The 26361-nt window shown below is 39.7% G+C and overlaps 1 protein-coding gene across 1 annotated transcript; it reads left to right on the top strand.

The window, feature by feature from the left end:
* The first annotated feature begins 221 nt into the window (after nucleotides 1-221).
* LOC107765723 (zinc finger protein CONSTANS-LIKE 2-like) lies at nucleotides 222-2133 on the top strand. The gene is given in 3 exon segments (NM_001324884.1): nucleotides 222-584; nucleotides 677-1215; nucleotides 1578-2133. Coding segments are annotated over 3 exon segments (1212 nt in total). The 5' UTR covers nucleotides 222-271; the 3' UTR covers nucleotides 1938-2133.
* Nucleotides 2134-26361: the final 24228 nt, after the last annotated feature.

Below are 26361 nucleotides of genomic sequence, written 5' to 3'. Positions count from 1 at the left end.
TGTCCCCACCATCCGGCCCCACCAGAATCACCAGCCACCACAAGATAATGAAACAACTTTTCCTAGCCATTAACTTCATTCCACGTGTCGCCTATGGATTCTCTTCCCACTTGGTAGTTGCCTACTGTATTTTCCCCTTTCCCCCCTTCATATTTCACAGTGCCTCTTAAGTCCACAGCATACCTGCTACAAGTTCAGTACTCAGAAGTACAAAGTTATACAACAGAAAATAGAGAGCAAGAAGAAGAAAAAAGAAGCCAAAATTAGTTCAATGTTGAAAAAGGAAAACAGCAGCAACAACTGGGCAAAGGTGTGCGACACTTGCCGGTCTACTGCATGCACCGTTTACTGCAGGGCCGATTCTGCATATTTGTGTGCGGGCTGTGACGCCCGCATACATGCAGCAAACCTTGTGGCTTCACGTCATGAGCGCGTTTGGGTTTGCGAGGCGTGTGAACGCGCTCCTGCAGCCTTTCTTTGCAAGGCGGATGCTGCCTCGCTTTGTGCCTCCTGCGACGCTGATATCCATTCTGCTAACCCCTTGGCACGCCGTCACCACCGTGTCCCAATTATGCCCATTCCAGGTAATGCCTTTAATTGAAGTCGAGCACAGATACAAAGATTTTCAAAAAACCTTATAATCCATAAAATTTAAATTCTGAATATTTTCATGCAGGTACCCTATATGGTCCTCCAGCTGTTGACACCCTTAGCGGTGGTACTTTGATGATTGGTGGCCCCGAGGGGGATGCCACGGAGGATGATGGGTTCTTGAGTTTGACTCAGGATGCAGATGATACGACAATAGATGAAGAAGATAAAGATGAAGCAGCTTCATGGTTATTGCTGAATCTTCCTGTTAAGAACAACAACAAGAACATTAATAACAACAATAACAACCAAAATAACTATGGGATGTTGTTTGGTGGGGAAGTAGTGGATGAATACTTGGATCTTGCGGAGTATGGAGGGGATAGTCAGTTTAATGATCAGTACAGTGTTAATCAGCAGCAACAAAATTACTCTGTTCCTCAGAAGAATTACGGAGGAGATAGCGTGGTGCCAGTTCAGGACAGACAGGGGAAATCTATGATTCTCTACCAACAACAACAACAACAACAGCAGCAGCACAATCACCACCTGAGTTTTCAGCTAGGAATGGAGTATGACAACTCTAACACAGGATATGGTTACCCTGCTTCTATGAGTCACAGTGTAAGTTTTCTTCACTATATCCATGTATCTCAATTCAGGCAATTAGATGCACTTTAATTAAATTCATGAGTCGTCTTACGGATATACTACTAAATTTTCATATTCAACTTTTTAAGAGATTGTTTAGTGCTTCTGAATTATTCATGCTTTTTCAATAGAGGATTTCTCATTTTAGCTGCGCATATTTTGCCATTATAACTATCTTTTCTTATCTTAAACAGGGCCTTGTAACTTTTGTACCATAAACCTTTAACAAAGATTCGCTGCTCTTTCTATAATCAGTTACATTGTGCTGATATTGTAAAAATTCTTTACATTGCTACTGTATAAAACTAACACTCTTGTCGGTATGTATTTATCAGGTTTCGATTTCGTCCATTGATGTTAGTGTTGTTCCAGAATCTGCACTTAGTGAAACTTCAAACTCCCACCCGCGACTTCCAAAAGGGACCATTGACCTCTTCTCAGGCCCTCCGATTCAAATGCCTACCCAGCTTACTCCAATGGACAGGGAAGCCAGAGTCCTTAGGTACAGAGAGAAGAAAAGAAACCGTAAATTTGAGAAAACCATAAGGTATGCTTCAAGAAAAGCGTATGCAGAAACACGGCCAAGAATCAAAGGTCGATTCGCGAAAAGAACAGATGTAGAGGCTGAAGTAGACCAGATGTTCTCCACACAGTTAATTGCAGATAGCAGTTATGGAATCGTGCCATCATTCTGAATGCAGCAAAGAGAAGATCAACTACAAGTCCCTAAACCTAATATTAATATTGTACCTTACATCATTATCAATCTAACTAGCTATTGAATAATGAGAAATGTACTAAAGTAGTTTTCCACAGAGGATTTTGTTAAATTCTCTGCATTGTTGTATATGTAAAGAGAGATCTTCCTTGTAGACCGTGTTGCAGTCAATACGTACAATTTTCTGAGTAGAAAGTAAAGAAAAAACCCGTCCAGTGTAAAGGGATTGACCCAACAAGACTAAAAGTACTAGTTCTGCAACAAACAAAGAATTTACTACAGTATCACCAAGGAGCGTGGTGGGGGAATGGAGAGATATCCGCGTCCTTAACCAGAGATCTCGGTGTATACGGTCAAAATAGATTTCGGCCTTAACACGTCCGATCGATATTTACATCGGTGTATACGGTCGAAATAAATTCATTGTTCCTGACAACCTTATCTATTTCGCATTCTCTTCAATCTATATTTACATTTCTATTTATCCTTACATTTTGTGTTAAGTTACGCCACATATCCTCGGAACTACGTATAAATTCAACTCTATCCATTTTTCGGGTAAACACTCGGGTTAATAGAAACCTTTTGGTACAAAATGTTTACCTCCTTAGTGGACCTACCCTGCACAACTTCAGATACCGGATGCCTAAAGGGAAAAAGAAAAAGGAAAAGAAGGATTGACCCACAAGTAATGGGAAAAACACTATTGCCAACAACCTCTGGATGCTCAGTGGCTGTGTGTGAAATTGTGAGCTGGTGCAATATCATTGAAGTTCAGTTCTACTTTCTGCTTTTTGCTTTCCACTGGGGTAATCTTTTCGTTGGAACTTACTCTTTTTGAATGACATATAATGTTTATCAGTATCTGCTTTTGGTCCAGGGCCTCTCTCTCACCTAGTATTTGTCCCAGATTCTCCTTCAGTATAATGAATGTTCCATCGCTGAAGATAAAGAATAAAAGGTCCACTTCTCCAAGGAAAGAAAGCATCAATAGGATAAATGGTACTCTATAAGCACCTTGTAAGCAAAATACTACGACAATCTTCAAAATTTTAGTTATAATGAAAGAATCAAGACACATGATATCCCTAAAACAGCTAAAAAGCAGCTTATAATCTGTAATCAGCAAGGAAATGGGTAATTTCCTCAAGAATTAGAAGAAACACTTTAGTCAGTTGTGAAAGGAAAATTAAAGGCGAAGTAAGGGGAAGGACGTGGATAGATGGATAAAACTATGAATTATGCTAATGAAAATCTCTAAGACCAATCATCTGTATTTTCTCTTCACCTTAACTAAAACTTAAAAGTGGAAAGTGCATCAAGTCAATCAACTACTGAAGTGATCCTTCTATCTTGGGATCTAAAGTGTTCTCCATATCATCCATTTGATTAATTGTTTATATATAATCAACTAAAAACACTTGGCAGTATTGACACTACTGGATTCCACTGGGCTCTAGTTACTTCAATGCCATGTGTAGTAAAATGTTTTATAGGATGGTTTGGTCAAAAGCAAAAGGGAAGAACTGTAGCAAGGTATGCTCGGGTTTAAAGCACAAAGTACGATTAAAAGCATGCGTTCCATACTGTTTTCTTAACAAGTAGAACTATATCACTTTGCGTTAAAATTATTGCTTAGTATCGCCCTCTTCAAAACAAAACTTACAGGTCTTATAAATTACTTAAAACTTTTAAAAAGCAATTAGTTGGCTGTGTCAATGGAAAGCACCCAGCCTGCGATGCGCGCTTTTAACAACATTGCTTCATAATCCAACATCAACCCGGTATTAACAAGTGATATTGCATGTTCAATTGCAGAATACTTTTGTTTAACAGAAATCAAAATATGAATTTTATACTACTGCATTACAAACAAGACCTAAAAAGATGTAGCTTAGAATAGAATTCTCTCCTTCTATTGAATTTGGCTCACTTATGCCTGCATACTCTATTTACTACCAAAACAGTTAAACCACAAATATAAAAAAAATACTTGCTGATGTCTTCATACTTATTTGCAGGCTAATAAATTGCTTATCTATCTTTAGCAAAGCAATCGTATGCGATCCAGTTAATTATATTTCAGATCAGAGTAAACCGTGTAGCGTAAAACGAAGAGTATTCCATGGGCTCAACAGTATCAGTAATCAAAACACAATGTCTTTTATCAGTGTTGAGCTGATACCGGGCACTCAACATATGCAACTGATTGAACAGGACAAAGAAGGATAGCACAATGCACTTTTACTTTTTCTGATGTGAAGTAGTCATAGAAAAAGTAACAAGGCAATTACAGGTTATCGAGGAATAAAATGAAAATGTCATGAAGGTAAGAGCTTTGTGGCTAAGAAATTTCATCCAAGAATGACTTGGATGTCCACTTTTAGGCCTTTTCCGATCATTGGGTACTTTTAGTATCTGATTCTGCTCTGCTATTCGTTGAACACAAGAACTTTTATCCATCTCAAAACTCACTAGCAAAGAAAAGGAATACTCATGAATGTGTCATGACTAATATTATTCGCATCCAGAATAAAAGACAAAAATTTCAGATTGTTTGAGATATTCCTTATCCAGATATGGTTGATGCTAGTTGAAAGGGGTAGGAATTATAAAGTTTTACATGATTAACAACAGGATATTCAAGCTGTTCTACTATCTTATACTTCCTTCTAAATCATGTGCAATTACTTTTTCAGGACTTAAACAAAGATGTCTCCTTTTAAAGTATCAGTTGACCGTCAAAGGAAGGCTAATCCAAACCAGTATTCCAAAGCATACATTTTTTTTTTAGGTATTTCAAAACATATAGTTAATAAAATAATGGAGCAAGTTTTACTTTTGTGGGGGTAGATCGACTCCAGCGAAAAAGTGAAAGAGTAGGTTCAATCTCAGCGAAGAAAATAACTGTTGTCGTGAAGTTGAAAATTTTGAGGCTCCAAAACGTGATACCTGGTATGTTCCACAAAAGTCACCAGAGCACAGCTAAACCATTCAAGTTTGAGGTCCCTTTGACTCAATGGGTACTTCAGGTATCTGTTTCTGCTATGCCATTTGCTGAACCTCAGCACTTTTACACGCCTCATAAATGCCAAGCAATCCACCATGGAGAAATTCTATTGATTCCAACGCTTTAAAATTTAATAAAGCAACAAAGAAAACCTTTAGTGATTTCCTAATTCAATGTGAAAATATCAAACTGCTTTGCTGGTTTATTCCACAGCAAATAGCAACCGTATTTGTTGTTTGTGACAACTAAATTTGTGCAAGTTCAGTGGACGAGATTGTATCTTACACACACACACACACACACACACAAAAGATGGTGTCCAGACTGCTCAACTCCACCTTCTCCTCCCACCAGCACATGTATCAAATAATTCTGCCCATCAAGATTAAGGCAAGTGTGAAGAATTCATGTAATGTCATCTCTGCTGGAGTTTGAACCTTAGTAAGGTTGTAACCCTAACTCCTAGACCGCTGGGGCAGAAGAAAATCATATTAACTAAAGTTTGTAGGTTGTTGTTTTAAATATATGTGAAACAAAGAAACCCATACATTAGGCTTAGGCAAGACTTAAATCAGACGTCTCAATTTGAATTGTATCAGTTGACGGACAAAGTTTTGCACCCGGAGGATAATCCTAACCAACATTTTAAAGCATATGGTTTAAAAGACAATGTAGCACTTTTTACTTTTGTTGACGAAGAGTCCTAAGAAAAAGTGAAAAGAGTAGATTCTATGTCAGCAAGAACATTTAAGTTGTCATGGACCTGGTATGTTCCACGAAAGTAACCAGAGCATGGCTAAGCCTTTCAAGTTTGAGGTCCCTCCTATTCCATGGGTACTTTAGCTATCTATTCCTGCTCTGCCATTTGCTGAGTCTCAGCACTTTTTTCACATCTCATAAATGTCAAGCAATCCACCATGGAGCAACTCTTGTGATTCCTAGCTTATAAAATTATTTAAAAAAACAAACAATTTTCAGAGATTTTCCATTTCAATGTGAAAATATCAAACTTCACTGCTGATTGATTACGCAACAAAGTCCAGATACAACAATCTTATTCTTGTTTGTGAACAACTAATTTCGTGCAAGTTCGCTAGTCGAGATTGTGTCTCACACACACACGGCCATGTCCAGACTACGCGACTTGATTAAGTACCAGATACTTGCTGCCTCAAACCTATCGAATAATTCCGTCCACCGAGATTTAGGCAAATGCGAAATTCTCATAGAGTCACCTCCATTGGGATTTTAAACCTTAGTACCCAAGGCTGTTACTCCAACTACTTAACCGCTAGGGCGTACAAGCAAACCATATTGACTAAAGATAATTTTTCTGGTTGTTGTTTCTCATAATATGGGAACCAAAGAAGCACACACTTAGGTGTAGGCAAGTTTTCAACAAAAAACACTCATTTAGATTGTATTAGTTAACTGCCAAAGTTTGCACCCTAAGGCTAATCCAAACCAATATTTTGAAGCATATGGTTTAAAACACAACACAGCGCTTTTTAACTTTTGTGGATGAAGGGTCCCAAGAAAAAAGTGAAAAGAGTAGAGATTCTATCTCAGCAAGAACATTGAAGTTGTGGACCTGGTACATTCCGCAGAAGTCACCAGAGCATGGCTAAGCCTTTCAAGTTTGAGGTCCCACTTGATCATGTCACTTTAGGTACCTATTTCTGCTCTGCCATTTGCTGAAAGGCAGCACTTTTTCCACTGGTCATAAATGCCAAGCAATACGTAATGGAGAAATTCTTGTAATTCCAACGTTTATCATTAAAGCAACAAAACATCCTTCAGTGATTATTCCAGATATATTAATCTTATTTCTTGACGGAGAACAACTAATTTCATGCAGTTCACTGGCCAAGATTGACAAGCAAATTATACTGGTCGTTGTTTTTCATATTATATAAACCAAAGAATTCCTCACAGTAGGCCAAGGCAAAGTTGGCCAATCCTTTTACCTTTTCCTGATATGACTATAAGAGAAAAAGTTTATGGAGCAATTGGCAGATAGCAGGAATCAACACCAAGCGAGGGAACAAAACTGATAATGGCCTCTTTTAATACCTGGGTTTTTTATTTAAACCGTGGGGAAGCATGCCTCAGTTTTTGTGGATTGAGGCCCTTTCCGATCCTTGGGACTTTATGTATCTATTTCTGCAATGTCATTTGCCAAGCATCGTTACTTCTTTTGACTTAGTTGACAGCCACAACAAAGATTCTTTCATGTCATATCATCAACTTTATCAAATAGTAGTAGAATTAACCAAAGATATAAATGTATGTAGCCAAGGCGTCCAACTTAAAAATAAGAGTCCCTTGGTTTAAAATATTTTTGCATGAAGGAACTAATAAGGCATGTTACAAAAAATTGCAAAGATAAGAATCACATTTGATAGTCTTTGTCTTACAATCATCTTTAAAAAATAGCAGCTTCAGTTTAATGTTAGTGTCAAGACTCTCAGCTATTATTTGAAGGAAAAGAAGAGATAGTTTGTCCTCAATTATAATCAACAATCAAGCTACTATAAGAGGCTGGTGCTCAGTATGCAAAATGTCATATTCAGAATTTGCAGCCTCAGATTCCCACTTCATCAGCAGTAACGACTGAGCTTAATTCTCCAAGAACTCAGACCATTAACTAAGAAAGATACACTAAAAAAGGAATCACTCCATATTTCAAATTATCCTGAAATGACAAAGCCATTATAGAAAAGACCGATTAAAGTAAAATTGAATGTTGTCTAGGAGTCTTGCCCAATCATTTTGATGCGCGCTTACATAATGCCTCAAGTAGTATTCTAGTAAGGCATTGGCCCGTTCCGTTTGCCCATCCATGTGTGGGTGGAAACTAGTGGAAAAGTACAGTTCTGTGCCAAGTATGTCGAATAACTCTCTCCAAATATTTCCAGTAAAACGGGGGTCTCGATCACTATGCCTTGGTAAGCCCCAATACTTCACCACGTTCTTAAAGAATAGTTTGGCGGCTTCCTTGGCAGTGCAACCTGGCCGGTGAAGCATGCATGAAGGTGGCATATTTAGAAAATCTATCCACGGCCACCATAATAGAACCATAACCATCAGACTTCGGTAGACAAGTGATAAAGTCCATAGTCACACTCTCCCATGAACACTCCGCGACTGGTAGTGGTTCCAAAAGTCCTCCGGGTTGTTGTTGCTCAACCTTGTCCTGCTAACAAACAAGACAACTCTGCACATAACATTCTATGTCATCTCGCATGCATGGCCAATACTAGACTGACTCAACTAAGGCACTATTGCGACGTTGGCCTGGATGACCAGCCCACATTGTGTCATGACTCTCCCTTATGATCTGCCGTCTAATGTCTCCAAACTTAGGTACATAGACCCGCCAACCAGTGGTAAGCAGTAGGTCGTCTTCGACCCAAAAATGCCTCGTATTGCCTTGGTTGACTAACTTGATAAGTTGTTTGGCTGCTGGATCATGCTGCATGCCTTCTTCTATAGCCTCACGAATGTCCCATATTGTTGAAGTGATTGCAGCAAGCTCATCTTTCCGGCTCAAGGCATCGGCTACAACGTTACCTTTGCCCGGCTTATACTCCAGCACATAATCAAATTTGGCCAAGAAATCCTACCACCTAGCCTATTTTGGTGTGAGCTTCTTCTGCGTCTGAAAGTAGCTAGTAGCTACATTGTCGGTCTTGAATACGAACCTCGACTCGAGCAAATAATGTCGCCATGTATGAAGGGAATGCACAATGGCAGTCATCTCCTTCTCTTGTACCGTGTAATGCCGCTCTGTCTCATTTAACCTACGACTCTCAAATGCTATGGGATGCTTATCATGCATCATGACACCCCCAATGGCAAAGTCCGAGGCATCTGTGTGCACCTCAAATGTCTTGGCAAAGTCAGGTAGCGCCAAGACTGGCTCCTTTGTTACAGCTGCCTTAAGGTCTTCAAACGTCTTTTGACAATGCTCCATCCAAACCCATGGCTTGTTCTTCTTTAGCAACTCAGTCAATGGTACGATATTTGCTGAGTAGCCACAGATGAACCGACGATAGTTGTTAACAAAGTCAAGAAAGGATCTCAACTCAGTTTCCTTTATAGGTGCCTCCCACTCATGGATAGTACGTACCTTAGCCTCCTCCATGCGTAGCTCGCCATTGCTATGCCTAAGAAGTAAACCTTTGATTGTGCAAACTCACATTTCTCCCTCTTGATATGTAGCTCGTTATCCCACAAGACTTGGAAAACCTTTCTTAAGTGCTCCATGTGCTCTTCCAAGGTGTTGTTGTAGATGACTATGTCGTCTAGGTAGACTACCTCGAACTGATCAAGGTAGGGATGAAAAATCTTGTTCATAAGGGTGCAAAATGTGGTCGGTGCATTGGTTAAGCCGAAAGGTATCACCAACCACTCAAAGGCTCCATATCTCGTCACATATGTTGTCTTCGTCTCATCCCCTTCTGCAATGCGAACCTGGTAGTAGCCCTTGCGAAGAACCACCTTGGTAAAGTACTTGGCTTGCCCAAGTCTATCGAACAAGTCATCAATGAGCGGGATAGGGTACTTATTCTTCACTGTGGACTTATTAAATGCTCGGTAGTCTATGCACAAGTATAGCGATCCATACTTCTTCTTCTGGAACAATACTGGTGCGCCGAAAGGTGCCTTTGATGGGAGAATGTGACCAGGCATCTAGCAGATCTTTCAATTGTTTCCTGAGCTCCTCTAGCTCAGGCGGTGCCATACGATATGGGGAAAATGCAAATGGATTAGCCCCTGGCTCCAACTCAATCTTGTGATCCACCTCTCGCCTAGGCGGAAAGTGCTTAGGCAACTCCTCAGGCATGACATCTTTGTTTTCCTCAAGCAACTTCTCTATGCAAGGCGGCAATGTCTCTTGAAAACTCTTGTCTTCCTCCAGACTTGCGATGATTGCCAGACTTGCGATGATTGCCATAAGCATCGCCCCCCCTTCTTGATCCCCTTGACAACCTACATACCTAAAAGTTGTGCTTGGCTCTGTCCATGTGACATAGTCACTATAGGTACAATGCAAGATCTTTCTCGCTCCATAACTAGAGACGTTAGAGGTAGGGGTCGATCAAAGTATGACAATGTTTAAAGAACTCTTGCCCCAATATGATGTTAAAGATATCCATAACGGTTACGGTAAAATTTGTCATACCTTTCTAAGTTCCCAATTTGACACCAACTCCATTAGCTACCCCACGAGCATTCTGTACCTCAGCATTCACTGTCTTGACATGAGAGTTGGTAGGAGCAAGCTTCAATTCTAGTCTCTTTGTGGCAACCTCAGTCACAAAATTATGAGTTGCTCCAGTATCCACCATTGCACAAGCATGCTTGTTATTGATGGTGAGATCCATGTACTGATTGTTATTCTCGGTAGGTTAGATAGATTGCCTCATGACAACACCGCATTATCCGATCATACCCAACTTTGCGGTTCCCAAACTCTCTCCTTGAGACTGCTCCTTCTGTTCACGGACTATGGCGCTGAGGCTCTTTAGGTCAGGGCAATTCCTGAAGCCGTACGACCCTCCACACAAGTAACATCCCTTATTCTCGTCCAGTGCCTTCTTCTCGGCGTAGCCCTAACGACCACTCGACCTTTTGGAATCTTAAGTCTTGTAGTATTTTTGTTGTATCTCCTTGTCTTTACCACGGTCTCCCCCACCTTTGACATTGTTAAACATTAATTCTTTACCTTTGCCTTTTTCGTTCTTTTCATTCCTGAAATCCATCAATGATTCGGCCTCCACTGTGGCTTGGTCTATATCTGCGATTTGCCGGTGTTGCACTCTTGCTTAGACCAATTTTACAACTCGTCCATGAAGTGGAATAACAAGTCATCATTGGCCAGGTTGGGTATTTGAAGCATAAGTGTAGTGAACTCCTTGCCATAGACACGTATGCTCCCTGTTTTCTTCAACTCCCTAAGCTTGCGCCTTGCCTCGTATAAGACATTGTTTGGAAAGAAATGTCGCTTGAACTCGAATTTGAACTGATCCCTCGTACTAATAGTATATAGACCTTTATCCATGCCAGACATCTTCATTCTCCAACATAGCATGGCAGTCTCTGAGAGGTACAACACTACAGTGTTGATCATGGCCTCATCGTCCCTCATTTTGCCGTGGATGAAGTAGTTCTCCAAGTGCCAAAGGAAGTTTTTCTCTTCTTATGCATCATGAACACCTTTGAACACCGGGGTTTTGGTGCCTCGATCTTGGCCTCCCTCGTCACCACAACATTGTTGGCTGCCTCGGTCATGCCAGCACTAACATGCTCCCCGAGTGACTCTATCTTTGCCTTCGTAACATCGGTAGTACTCAAAGCCTCCATGAGTCTGCACTCTAAGCCACTGATGGTATAACTTAGTTCCATCTCGGTATGTGTACGTCCCTTCAAGTCATTTCAGATACTTTCAATCTCTTCAAGAGTGTGCCTCTCAAGAATGCTAAGGGTGCCTTCCACCTTCCCCAAGCGTTGGCCTAAGATCTCCACGGCATCCATCCCTGCGTTCATCTTTATCACCCACTCTTTACCGAGTAATAAGTTCTTGGGAAGAACCTCCACTTCATCCTCACTCGCCTCAGTGGCATATGGTTCTTGGGATGTAAGCCCTTCGTTTGACACAACCTCAAGTCGCACCTCCTGGCTCTTGTTGGTGGCATTCCTCTTTTTGTTATGGCCACTCTTGCCAGCAACATCTTGGATGATGTTGGAAACTAATAACGAAAATTAACAGAATAAAAGACAACTCCAGCTAAACATCCATTGCTAAGATAGGAATCTGCAGATGGATAAGAAAAAGGAGAAGAATTAGAAGGCGAAGGAATAAGGGTTGAGAAAGAGGAAGTGAGAATGAGTGTGAAGAAGAGAGAAAGATTACCAGAATTTTCGTTAAATCATTCTCTCAACAAATTTGTTAGCTATGTAACTGAATTTGAGATAGCTTATTTGGAAATATCTGGGCCCTTGATACTCATTTATTATTCTCTAATCTCAACCGTCCATTTGGTAATTAAATGACTAATTTCTTACCTCTAGTTTCGAACCCCGTTTGTTACATTTAGACTATAGCTCATGACATACTCGACCTCTTCGAACAATCCTTGACCTCAAGGATTAAGTATCAAAATATGGAAATTTGGCCTCGAGAAAATTACAATCTTCCCATGTGGCATCTTCAGGGGGAAAGTTGGACCATTGGACTAACACCTTCACAACTGCTACGTTTTCTCTTCGAACTATCTGCCTTTGCAAAATTGCTACTGGCTTAACCAAGAATTGGCCTTCCTCACTAGTACTTGGTAATGCTTACTGAACCATCACCTTGTCACCTACTTTTTTCTTGAGCAAAGAGACATGGAATACTGGGTGTATTTTGGATTCTGGAGGCAGTTCCAACTTGTAAGCAACCTTGCCAATTCTTGAAGTAACTCGATAAGGGCCATAATACTTGGAACTCAGCTTCAAATATTTTCTCAAGGCAAGAGGTGTATTTCTATATGGCTGTAGCTTTAAATACACCATATCTCCCGGCCACCTGGAATTCTCTCTCAGTTCTTCTCCGATTGGCATACACTTTCATCCTTTCCTGTGCCTTCTGTAAGTTATCTTGCAATAACTGTTGCATCTGCTGTTTTTTTGTGATCATATCTTCCACTGCAGGTACTATATTATCCATTAGAGGTCCCATAGATAGTTGGGGAGGTGAGTACCAATACAAGGCTTCAAAGGGGGTACATTATAGGCTGGAATGGAAGTTGGTGTTATACCACCACTTTGCTAGGTTCAACCACTGTTTCCATTTATTAGGTTGTCACGACCCAAAATCTCAGATGTCGTGATGGTGCCTATCTCAATACTAGGAAAGCCGATAATCTCAATAAACCACCTTATCTTTTAAGTTTGAAAAAATATAATATTTAAATTCAGCGGAAGCAATTTCACAAATACAGATATAAATACTCCCAAAATCCGGTGTCACTGAGTACATGAGCATCTAATATGAATACAAAGTCTGAATGATAAGACACTGTCTGAAAGTATAGAATAGTACAATAACTGAAAGAAAGAGAGTCAAGGTCAGTGGACTCCAGGCAGCTACCTTGATAGTCTCCAATTTATAGCACTTTGAGATCTAACGGTCGCTGTGTCCGAAAGCACCTAGATCTGCACACGAGGTGTAGAGTGTCGTATGAGTATAACCAACTCAATAAGTAACAAGACTAACCTCTGGGCTGAAAGTAGTGACGAGCTCCGGAGGTACAGTCCGATATAAATAATGGTACAGAAATGTAGGCATGCTTTCAAGTTCAACAGTTAAACTCAGTACAAGTGAAATAGATCAATAGTGCATGATATGAGGAATATGACATATCAATGGAAAGACCTCATGTAATAATGGTCACTAATCATTTGGTCATTCGGTACTGTTTATGGCCAATCCAACCCAGGGATATTCCATCTCGTATATATACACATATCCAGCCCTAGGTAATTTATTCCCCAAATGTAAATGGTACGGACAAGATCCATATCCATGGAAAAGTCATCACAATATAAATAAGTAAGGCAAGTCCATGCCCTGGGAAGTTCATCCCGAATAAATAATAATCTACGCTCACTGGGGGTGTGTACAAACTCCGGAGGGGCTCCTTCAGCCCAAGCGTGATATAAAGTCGATATGGCCTGTTGCAGGTGGGTAGTCCCGTCCGGGTCGTTACATCCTCACCCTTTTAAATATCAGTTCTGTCACACCCCAAACCTGAAGGGGCATGGCCGGCACCCGGTACCATACTCGGCCCGAGCGTACCACTCTGTAACTGTGAACTCTAGAGGGGTAAACCTCAACCTAGGCCGATGAGGCCATATTCTGAATCATCTGAAAATATCGTCTCTCTCATCTGAAGGGTAAACATACCCAAAAACTCATATATATATACCCAAAAACTCATATATATATATATATATATAAATGTGCAGGCTGACGAGGCCGCCATGAACATCTACTGATATACAAACTATACAGGACTTGTCTACAAACCTCTAGAGATAGTTGAACTGTATCATGGTCGGGACAGGGCCTCGACCTACCCATGAAACCTGTATATATAAAACGGACTCCAATGTCTAGACCTAGTAACTCCGGGGAAGTGGAGCTTACCAACCAAATTGATATTTGGCTCTGTCTACTGGGAAGGTCTATCCAGCTGTCTATCAAGACATGCAGGCATGAAATGCAGTGTCCCCAGCAATGGGACATCAGTACAAATAATGAATTGAGTATGTAAGGCAACAAAATAACTGAAAGCTGAAACTGAATTGATGATATAATAACTGAATGTAACTGGGAGTCAAAAATAATATGAAGATATGCTTACCTGCTGATACTGACTCAACTCTCTCCATATAGTATGTAAAATAGTTGTCAGGCCTTATAAGGCTCGATATGTGTAACTGCCTTGCCATAGTAGGCTCGCTCATAGGCGCTCGGCCATACTAGGCTCTGTATCTCAGCCATTCTGGGCTCGCTCATAGACGCTCGGCCACAGTAGGCTCGGTATATAACTTACCATCTGATCAGAGGTTTCCCAATAGGGTCCTGCCCACCGATTATAGCTCGATGGTGGTGAAAATACTATATATATATATATATACTCTGCTCTCTTGGCCGAAAGAAGACAATACTAAACTGAATATGAAGTCCTGATAAGGGAGAATACTTTAACTTCTGAGACTAGGATATGTGAATAAATTCAGGAATGCGAACTTCTCTTTATGCCTCGGTATCAAACTCATATATTTATGGGATCATGCCAAAATGAAGAAAGGTTTAGCCTTAACATACCTTATCACAATCTTTCCAATCACCAACTTGAACTCGCCTCTTCTCACCTTAATCTACAACAACGATAGTAATACTATCATTAAGTTACGAAAGGTACAACTAACGCACAACGAACGACAAGCTTATTTTGTATTAAAACGGACAACATCTCCCCTATAATCCTTACTTCCTCCAAATTCAAGATAACACCAACAATAACAAAAACAACAATAACAACATATATACATTATTTTCCAACCTTATGCATACCACACAATACTACAAAACAGCCCAACACACCTCAATCTCTTCATACACAAAATGACCACTGTAGTAGTGTCAACAATGACGAACGACCAACCCAACATCCTGCATTTATGTGGTGTTTCTCCACACCCTTCCTCCTCCAAAACTCTACAAAATAGTAGTAAAACACGCAGCCCAACAACACTACAAAACAGTCCACAAAATAGTCTGTTACAAGTGAATAACTCAAACTCACGACTTCCGATCACCGTCCCGTGAGTTCTTACAAATATAGAACGACTTACTATGCATCTACAGCAGAAACAAATGATGAAAGGGATCAGTAAACTTACCTTATTTGTCGGATAACTGGGCTCCTATCTTGGTTCTTCAAACTCTAGGCTTTACCTCCAATTAGAACTTGAAAGGGAGAGAAAATCAATTGGGGTTTGGGGGAAATCTTTGGGAGGAGTTTTGCAGAGATTAAGTTTGGTTATTTTACCCTATTATAATACTAATATATGAAGGGGATATGACTTTAAAAAGGACTCTTTGAATGACCCGAACATGCCCATTTTTGGACGACCCGAACAGGCCTATTTTTGGATTCTCGTTTAAGCAAGTAGGTGACAGACTGCATAGTCTCGGAAAAAAGCCCATATCTCTCTACTCCGACATCACATTGATAAACGGTTTAATGCGTTATAAAATAGACTCATAGATCTTTAATTTGATGGGTGAAAAATCCCATAACTCTACGTATATTGGATAAAATTACAGTTACATTTGACCCAAAGTTTCAGTAAAACTTATGAACATAACTTGTGATGACTTTCATCGACTTTTGTTCCACCACTCGCTTGACTTCGAAACATAACACACGACTATCATACTACTAATATAACTCATAACATAACCTCATTATCATGTTAAACACCCTGGTCTCACTCCAAAAGTACATGTTATAACATTCCCAATTTGTCGACTTTCGACAAAACATTATTTTTTTTCAATTCCTTTAGCTTCTGAACCTTCCAACCATCTTTGTACTTGTTGTTCATGATATTCTTTGTAACCTTCGAGGTAACATGATTAACTTACTTTATAAACTTTTCAAATATGATTTTATTTCTAAGCTTACAATAATTGACTTACGACGTACTCGTACGTACGGAAATATGGGTTGTAACATCATTCCCCCCCTTTGGAACATTCGTCCTCGAATGTTGACTGGTGCACTTATCACTCTCAAAACCTATAGCTCTCATAAATACTTTATTTCTGGCCTTTCTATCTAGGCAACTGTTCTAGGAATAAATCCATAGGCCAGGGCATTCCCCCCTTTAGGCCTCTTTCTGACACCACGACTTATGTGCGCCTATGCGACTCTTATGTTCCTTTTTCTCCAGCTTTTAGCCAATCTCTAGGCCTCACTTTGGGAACATATATAGAACTATGACAAGTTGTTCCTCCTGGTGTATATAGGTGTAGTGAAGTTCTTCGCTCTGTACTTTGTCAAACTTACGACTGTTGCGATATCATGTTTCGTATCCTTCTAAATATATCCTTATGGATTTACTACATCTAGGTAGGTTATACTACACCATCACACTTACTTTGATTTATTATTGCCGAGGTTTGCTACCCAACTCCAGGTTACCCTCTCGCTGCTTATCCTATATGTATAAATCTAAGTCCTTTAGTTCCTCCTCATTACTGTTCATCTTAAGAATGACGGCCTAATATCATCTCATACTTTGGAACTTTTATCTACCTATTGTTGATTCACCTTAATGTTGATCTATAATCTACCACTGATAAATTGAAACCTCTTACATAATACATTGTCCTTAGGGATCACGTCTCATCAGGGAACATCTTAAGTTATTTGCTCAATCCACCTAAGGGCGATACTATACTTCAATAACTGAATTTCATCGCATCCCAACATGATTCATCTTATGAGAGGTATTCTAATCTCATGCAATTCATGAAATCCTTTCTTTTTGAATCATTAACCAATCAATGCCCTTAACGTCATCCTCTTATCTATCACAATTACACCCTTATTCTACTACCAGGGCAACGTTTCATCTCTTCAAATTGCTCATAATCTTAGACTCCTCTGAGTTCATTCAGGCTATCCTGAATTTTTTTTATAACTTATGGAAACCATCAGCTCTCTTGTTTTGATGGGCTTAATTCTGAGGCCTTACCTATTCTCGTCACCTTGTCAATCACCTATGCTTATCCTTACTCCTATCCACCTAAAACCTTGTTGCTCTACCATACTTTATCTTGCGACCTACACATATCTATTTATAGTACTCACAACCTTCCTTTAACTTTCTAGCACCATACATTTCATTATGTTATTCTGGAACTTCAAGCAAGACATCAAATCGTCTCTAACTCTTCTTTAATCTCTTAACTAGACCTCTCGGTACTTGGAAACTATAGGCTAGAAGATATGTCACTGACAACACCACTATCATTTGTCGATACCGAATCACGGCGCTTCTAGCCCTCTATCTGATGTATGGACTATTCACAACCTTCTACACTTGTGCATCTCGTACCTTCTTAACCTTTACCTTACTTAGCTTTTAATCTCGCATTGTATCTTTTGTCTCTTTCATAACCTCCCTTCCACATAGGTAGAATTCACATCCACAACTTGAAGCTCTACTATAAACTTGCACCTATAGTGCGTACACAATCCGGTGGGAGCTTCATACTTACTCCTTATGAGGTTGGTACTTGTTTTTTAATCTGGCTTTGTTGTAGAGCCGTTATAGAATATGGCCGTTATACTATCTTTCTTGTACCTCTAATCTTAAGAGTGATTTTTCAATGTTTAGAATCATGATTTCTATAATTATATTGGTCTAATAATCAGACTCCTGATTCACTTACCTGATGTAACTCGTTAGTTTCCTCTTCTCTCCCAGCCTTTAAGTAGGCTTAAGCTATCTTCCGATCTGCTGCTCAGGGTATTATTACTTTTGCCTTTGGTGGATGCCATGGAACATCCATAATATAATCTTATAACAATTCAATCCTTTGTTTGTGAGGTGGACTAAATTCTTTCTTTTAATTTTATACCGGAGTCTCCTATAGCTGTAGGAATGTCAACATATATGTTGCATGGATAATACTCTGAAATGTTAAGTGTGGTGATAACGTAACTAACTCTGGGTCATTGATTGAATAATTCTTTTCGTGCCTTCTCAGTTTTCTTTAAAAGTGCGCAATTACTTCTCCTGGTCGTTCTGCCACTTGTTGCATGAATACTTGACTTATCTTAGTGCCCACACCTATTGGAATTTCGTGCAACTCATATGATCTCAAATATTACTTTTTATTTTTACTTCCCATTCATTAGCCATGATAGGTGCCACTTTCTTATGGAGTGTATACAATATTGTAGTGAGACTGTTGTTACAAGATCATTTTTTCTTTAGGTCACTATGCTTATGTTGAAGCCTTCTTCCTTATTTCCTCAGTTAGTCTTTCATTGTAGCACTTCTCTTGTAAAGCTGGGAGCTTTTTACATCGTATACCCGACGAAAATTTTGATGTGCTGACTCGCCAATAATTATCCTTAGTTACTTATCTCTGCGCCCTTATGCTCGTAGGGTTACTTCTCCACTCAAATTTTTATTATCTCCTTAGTGGCACTCTCTCTTTTATTTCCATAACACTTATACAGTACCTTTTACTACCCAAACTCCTATCAGAATATTTCTCAAGGATTACGATGTGGTGTCTACGAGACCGAATTTCCTATGCTGGGTTTCACTTCGTTTATCTTGCATGATCTACTGATTTATCTGAGACCTCTTGTCTAGCCATGACTAGGCTCTTCCTGAATTCCTGAATAAACTACTAACTACTCGTCCGTCTCATGCTCATATTTACATTCTGGGTAACCTCTCTTGGGTTATGTCTTCTGTCTTAACTTAATTTTTGCACTGGCTCCTAATATATCAAGTGTTCATTCGCACTTATTTATCAATAACATCTGGTATGGGAACCCTTACTGCCTCTCTTCGGTGTCGTGCTTGCATAATGTTCTGGAATCGTATCATGTCTGTAGGATCTGAATAAATGCAATATCATTCCTTTCGCCATTTACTACATTCTTCCTTTACTATTCCATAGTTACCTGAACTACTTAACTCCGACTTAATACCATATTACACCATCTTCCCCCCCTTTAGGGGAGTATTAACATGTAATGCTATGAAGACTTACTTATAAATATTTTACCTATTCATCTTCGACGTCTTTTCACGTCTTTATTGACTCTTACTCGCTTTGCAGTAACCCTTATGTACCAAGGATAATTGAATATCTTACACACGAAGGTATCAGATACCTAGTGTAACTGGAATACTTAGTCCCTTAAGATTAACTTTGCTCAAAGTGCTTGCTTTAGGAAAGCGTCTTCCTGAGTGACCTTTAAAGGTTATTCTTCTGTTGTCGATTGTATTATTGCTGGAATGCGATAATTGAAATTCTCTTGATGTCGACTATCATCACCTCATTCGATCCCTAATTGATGTTCAGTTTATCTTGTTCACTAGCCCATGCTGATTTCTATTACTCTGGGGGTCTAAATTCTTTTATTTTGGTAATCACGTTGGACGCACCAACTCATTTCTCGAAATGAGGATATGACTTTTGGCCTATACTCTTTTATTGTCTCAAGACCTGTCACCTCTTGTGTTTTCCTTCACTTGACTATATACTCTGTTATCATATCGTATTTTGATTTACTGTTATCACCCATTTATCACATCTTTCTCATAATACTTCATTTACTCTCTTCTTAGCTAATACTTCTGTTTATCGCATTATTTTGAAAACTTCAACAAAACATTATTTCACTTTTAGCTCCCCTGGCTAAATCCACCATTTCGGGTTACTCTAACCCAAGCTGGATCTTGATATCCCATCCTTCTCTTAAACTATATATGTTAGCTCCCATAGGGCATAACTGAGATTGGTGTGGCCAATTATACATACCTCTATTTCTGTTGAAGGTAACTTAGAATCCTTTTATTTCTCTGCCTGGCGTGGAAATTCGGACAGTCTTCATTAACTAGGTACCTCGTACCCTTCTTCACCTTGCTTCTGTTACCTGTTGAAACTTATATTTTTACCTTCTGATACTCTCATGGCCTGCTATTCATGGGGTATGTTAGATATTCCCGTCTTAGGATAAATGGGAAATTCGCACATATGGTAAGCACGATCTAATAGGGTCTCAAACAGGGCCACGTCGTCAAGAATTCTCTCTCTACTAATGCTTTTACCTGCTGTTGTATTAGCCCTCTATCTAGCTAGCTATAATTTTTCTAATTGAAAGCATCTCTATATCATTAGCAAACATAAGCTTTGGCTCGAACTCTTATGACTCAGCTCTATAGCACGATTTGGATTTGAATGAAGGGTAACAGACTCCTAAATGCTTTGTAGCCTCCTGCTTATAAGTGTGGTGCACAACACACCCATAAACAAGAGACTACTAGAAATAACTTGTAGACTCCCTAGGATAGAACTTCTCTGATACCAAGTTTGTCACACCCCAAACCTGGAAGGCGTGGCTGGCACTCGGTACCATATTTGGTCCGAGTGTACCACTGTGTAACTGTGAATTCTATAGGGGTAACCCTCAACCTAGGCCGATGAGGCCATATTCTGAATCATCTGAAAATATCGTCTCTCTCATATGAGGGGTAAACATACCCAAAAACTCATATATATTTAAATATATATATATATATATATATAAATGTGCAGGCTGACGAGGCCGCCATGAATATCTACTGATATACAAACTATACAGTACTTGTCTACAAGCCTCTAAAGATAGTTGAACTGTATCATGGTCGGGACAAGGCCTCGACCTACCCATCAAACGTGTATATATAAAACGGACTCCAAGGTCTAGACCTGGTAACTTCGGGGAAGTGGAGCTTACCAACCAAGCTGATATTTGGCTCTGTCTAGTGGGAAGGTCTATCCAGCTGTCTATCAGGACCTGTAGGCATGAAATGCAGCGTCCCCAGCAAAGGGATGCCAGTACAAATAATGTACTGAGTATGTAAGGCAACAGAATAACTGAAAGCTGAAACTGAACTGATAATATAATAACTGAATGTAACTGTGAGTCAAAAATAATATGAAGATATGCTTACCTGCTGATACTAAGGCTGGCAAGTAGGCCGGTCCAGGCTCGGGACCGCCACGGGCCTAACGGGCCAGGACCGTTAAGAGCGGATTTACTGGGCCTGGGCCGGTCTCATGGGCCGGTCCTATGCTTTGGGCCCGCCAGGGCCCGGGACAGGACCGGTCCTTTAGCGGGCCAAACGGTCCCAACGGTCAACTTTTTAAAAAAACAAAAAAAACTAAAAAATAGCCGTTTAAATTTCTATATATATATATGTGTGTGTGTGTGTGTGTGTGTGTGTGTGTGTGTTTTCTAATTAGTTATATATGTGTGTATGTATTTTTTTAATTACTTATAATAATATAATAATATAATAATATAACCCATTTATTCTCCCATTACTTCTTGTCCTCTTTATATAAAGAAATCACCCCTTTATTCTTTATTACTTTTTGTCCCCTATATATAATAATATAATAACATAACCTATATTTAATTATTTTTTAAAATAACCCATATTTAATTTTTTTAATAATCTGATGGGCCCACAGCACATTTAGCCCGCGGGCCAGGACCGTTTAGCCCGGGACCAAACGGGCCCGGTCCCTATAAAAAGACTGTTTCGCCCGGGCCCGTTTGGCCCGTTTAATTTGGGACCGACCCACTTGGCCCGTTTAGGCTCGGGACCGGCCCACTTGCCAATGTTAGCTGATACTAACTCAACTCTCACCATATAGTATGTAAAATAGTTGTCCGGCCCTATAAGGCTCGATATGTGTAACTGCCCTGCGGTAGTAGGCTCGCTCATAAGCGCTCGGCCATACTAGGCTCTGTATCTCGGCCATTATGGGCTCGCTCATAGGCGCTCGGCCATAGTAGGCTCGGTATATAACTTACCATCTGATTGGAGGTTGCCCAATAGGGGCTTGTGTGTGTGTGTGTGTATATATATATATATATATATATATATATATATATATATATATATATATATATATATATATATATATATATATATATATATATACACACACACACACACACACACCTGAAAGAAGACAATACTAAACTGAATATGAAGTCCGATAAGGAAGAATACTGTAAATTCTGAGACTAGGATATGTGAGTAAATTCAGGAATACGAACTTCTCTTTATGCCTCGTTATCAAACTCATGTAGTTATGGGATCATGCCAAAATGAAGAAAGGTTTAGCCTTAACATACCTTATCACAATTTTTCCAATCACCAACTTGAACTCTCCTCTTCTCACCTTAATCTACAACAACGATAATAATACTATCATTAAGTTACGAAAGGTACAACTAACGCACAACGAACGACAAGCTTATTTTGTATTAAAACGGACAACATCTCCCCTATAATCCTTACTTCCTCCAAATTCAAGATAACACCAACAACACCAAAAACAACAATAACAACATATATACATTATTTTTCAACCTTATGCACACCACACAATACTACAAAATAGCCCAACACACCCCAATCTCTTCATACACAAAACGACCACTGTAGTAGTGTCAACAACCCGAAAATATTACGACGAACGACCAACCCAACATCCTACATTTATGTGGTGTTTATCCATACCCTTCCTCCTCCAAAACTCCACAAAATAGTAGTAAAACACGCAGCCCAACATCACCACAAAACAGTCTGCTACAAGTGAATAACTCGAACTCACGACTTCCGATCACCGTCCCATGAGTTCTAACAAATATAGAACGACTTACTATGCATATACATCAGAAAAAAATTGATGAAAGAGATCAGTAAACTTACCTTATTTTTTAGATAACTCGGCTCCTATCTTGGTTCTTCAAACTCTAGGCTTTACCTCCAATTTGAACTTGAAAGGGAGAGAAAATCAATTGGGGTTTGGGGGAAATTTTTGGGAGGAGTTTTGCAGAGATTAAGTCTGGTTATTTTACCCTATTATCATCCTAATATATGAAGGGGATATGACTTTAAAAAGTCCTCTTTGAACAACCCAAACATGCCCATTTTTGGACGACCCGAACATGCCCATTTTTGGATTCTCGTTTAAGCAAGTAGGTGACAGTCTGCGCAGTCTCGGAAAAACGCCCATATCTCTCTACTCAGATATCGTATTGACAAATGGTTTAATGCGTTGGACAATAGACTCATAGATATTTAATTTTATGGGTGGAACACCTCATTCCTCTACGTATATTGGGAGACAATGGCAGTTACATTTGACCCAAAGTTTGAGTAAAAATTATGAACGTAACTTGTGATGACTTTCATCGACTTTTGTTCCACCACTCGCTTGATTTAAAAACATAACACACGACTATCATTCGACTAACATAACTCATATCATAACCTCCTTATCATGTTAAACACCCTGGTCTCACTCCAAAAGTACATGTTATAACATTCCCAATTTGTCAACTTTCGACAAAACATTATTTTTTTTCAATTCCTTTAGCTTCTGAACCTTCCTACCATCTTTCTACTTGTTGTTAATGATCTCAATATTTGTAACCTACGAGGTAACATGATTAACTTACTTTGTAAACTTTTCAAATATGATTTCATTGCTGAGCTTACATCAATTGACTTACGGCGTACTCGTACGTACGAAAATATGGGTTGTAACAAACCCCGTTCCGTATATCAATAATATATATATATGGCCTGCTGCAGGCGGACAGCCCCGATCCCATAAATATACTCACAATGGATGAACATGACTGAGTATGAAATATACATTTTTAAAACAATTAAATTCAACAGCAACACGACCCTGTGGGCCTCAAATTATCGGCACGTAGCCTAATCATGATCTTTGATACGAGTCTCAGTTCAATCTCCTAACACGCGGAGAATATGCGAATAATAACATGGTTCTTTAAATTTTACAACTTCACAGAATTTATTCAAGTCACAATTTCTATGGTGCACGTCCACACGCTCGTCAACTATCGTGTGCGTCACCTCAAACAATTTATATAACACTAAATTTGGGGATTCATACCCTCAGAACCAAGTTTAGAAGTGTTACTTACCTCAAACCGTGTAATTTCTTACTCCTCTATGCCCTTGCCTCGTGAATTGGTCTCTGAAAGACTCGAATATAGCCATAATTAATACGATTCAGTCAATACAATTTATTGGAATTAATTCCATATGAAAATACTATTTTTCCAACAAAATCCGAAATTTAACTCAAAAATCAAACATGCGGACCACGTCTCGGAACCCGACAAAAGTTACAAAATATGAATGCCTATTCAACCACGAGTCTAACCATACATATTTTACCAAATTCCGACATCAACACGACCTCCAAATCATCAAAGCTTATTTTCAAATCCCTAGGTCCAAATTCCTGATTTACACCTAAAAAACACGTAATCTAGTCGGATTATTCGATGATAATTCAATATTTTGGATTAGAAATAATTACAAGTGACTTACCTCAAGTTTCCCGTTAATTCTCTTTGAAAATCACCCCAAAAATCGTGCTTGAAAGTCCAAAAATGGCAAAACTCGGAACCCCTTCGAAATGTATACTGTCCAGGGGTTCCTCACCTACGAATCACTTAGCCGATTTTGCGGTCTCGTAGGTGCGAGAAACCTACCGCTTCTGTGGTTTTCCAAGGCATCCACTGCCTCTGCTTCTGCGTCCTCGAAGCCGCTTCTACGGTCTCGCATTTGCGAGGCTCGCTCTGCTTCTGCGGAGCTTGGGATTCTGCGCCCATCCGTCCGCATCTGTGATCATACAGGTGCAGAAATTCCCTCGCACCTGCGACCACTACCTCACAGCCCCTGCCCGCATCTACGCTTGCTAAACTCGCACCTGCAAGCCAATTTCTGTAGGTGCGATTGCATCAGTAGGCAGCATCAAGTTTCAATTATTCTAAGTCCAAATTTGATCCGTTAACCATTCGAAACTCACTCAAGACCCTCGGGACTTCAACCAAATACACCAAGTCCTAAAACATCATACGAACTTAGGCGAGCCTTCAAATCACATCAAACAACTCTAAAACCACGAATCATACCCCAATTCAAGCCTAATGAGCTTTGAAACTTCCAATTTCTACACACGAGGCCAGAACCTATTAAATCACGTTAGATTAACCTCAAATTTTGCACACAAGTCATAAATGACCTAACATGCATATTTAAATTTCCAGAATCGGATTCCAACTCCGATATAAAAAAGTCAACACCTCGGTCAAACTTCCCAAAAATTTAACTTTCGCCATTTCAAGCCTAATTCCACTGCGGACCTCCAAATAATTTTTCAGACACGCTCCTAAGTCCAAAATTACCATACAGAGCTATTGGAATAATCAGAATTTAAATCCGAGGTCGTTTACATATAAGTCAATATCTGGTCAACTTTTCCTACTTAAGTTTTCAATTGTGAGATTAAGTGTCTCATTTCACTGCGAAATCCTTACGGACCCGAACCAACTAACCCGGTAAGTGATAAAACAACTGTAACTCATAAATTGAGCAGTAAATGGGGAAACATGGTTAAAATATTCAAAATGACCGGCCGGGTCGTTACATTCTCCCCCTCTTAAACAAACGTTCGTCCTCGAACGGGTTTAGAATCATACCTGGAGTCTCAAATAGGTGTGGATATTTTCTTCGCATCTCCCGCTCAATCTCCCAAGTAGCCTTTCCGATTGGCTAGCCTCTCCACTGTACCTTCACTGACGCTATGTTCTTTGACCTCAGCTTTCGAACCTGCTAGTCTAAAATAGTCACCGACTCTACATCATAAGTCAAATTACCATCCAACTGCACTGTACTGAAATCCAGAATATGAGATGGATCCCCGACATACTTTCGGAGCATGGATATATGAAACACTGGATGAACACCCGATAGACTAGGTGGCAAAGCAAGTTCATAAGCCATATCTCTGATTTTCTTAAGTATTTTAAAAGACCCAATATACCGAGGGCTCAAATTGCCCTTATTCCCAAACCTCAACATACCCTTCATGGGTGGAACCTTGAGCAGAACCTTCTCCCCAACCATGTAAGCAACATCACGGACCTTCCTATCGGCATAACTCTTCTGTCTAGACTATTCCATG

The sequence above is a fragment of the Nicotiana tabacum genome, chromosome 17 (genome assembly GCF_000715075.1).
Source record: "Nicotiana tabacum cultivar K326 chromosome 17, ASM71507v2, whole genome shotgun sequence".
In the NCBI taxonomy this organism is placed as follows: domain Eukaryota; kingdom Viridiplantae; phylum Streptophyta; class Magnoliopsida; order Solanales; family Solanaceae; genus Nicotiana; species Nicotiana tabacum.
This window is presented reverse-complemented; position numbering and strand designations above follow the sequence as displayed.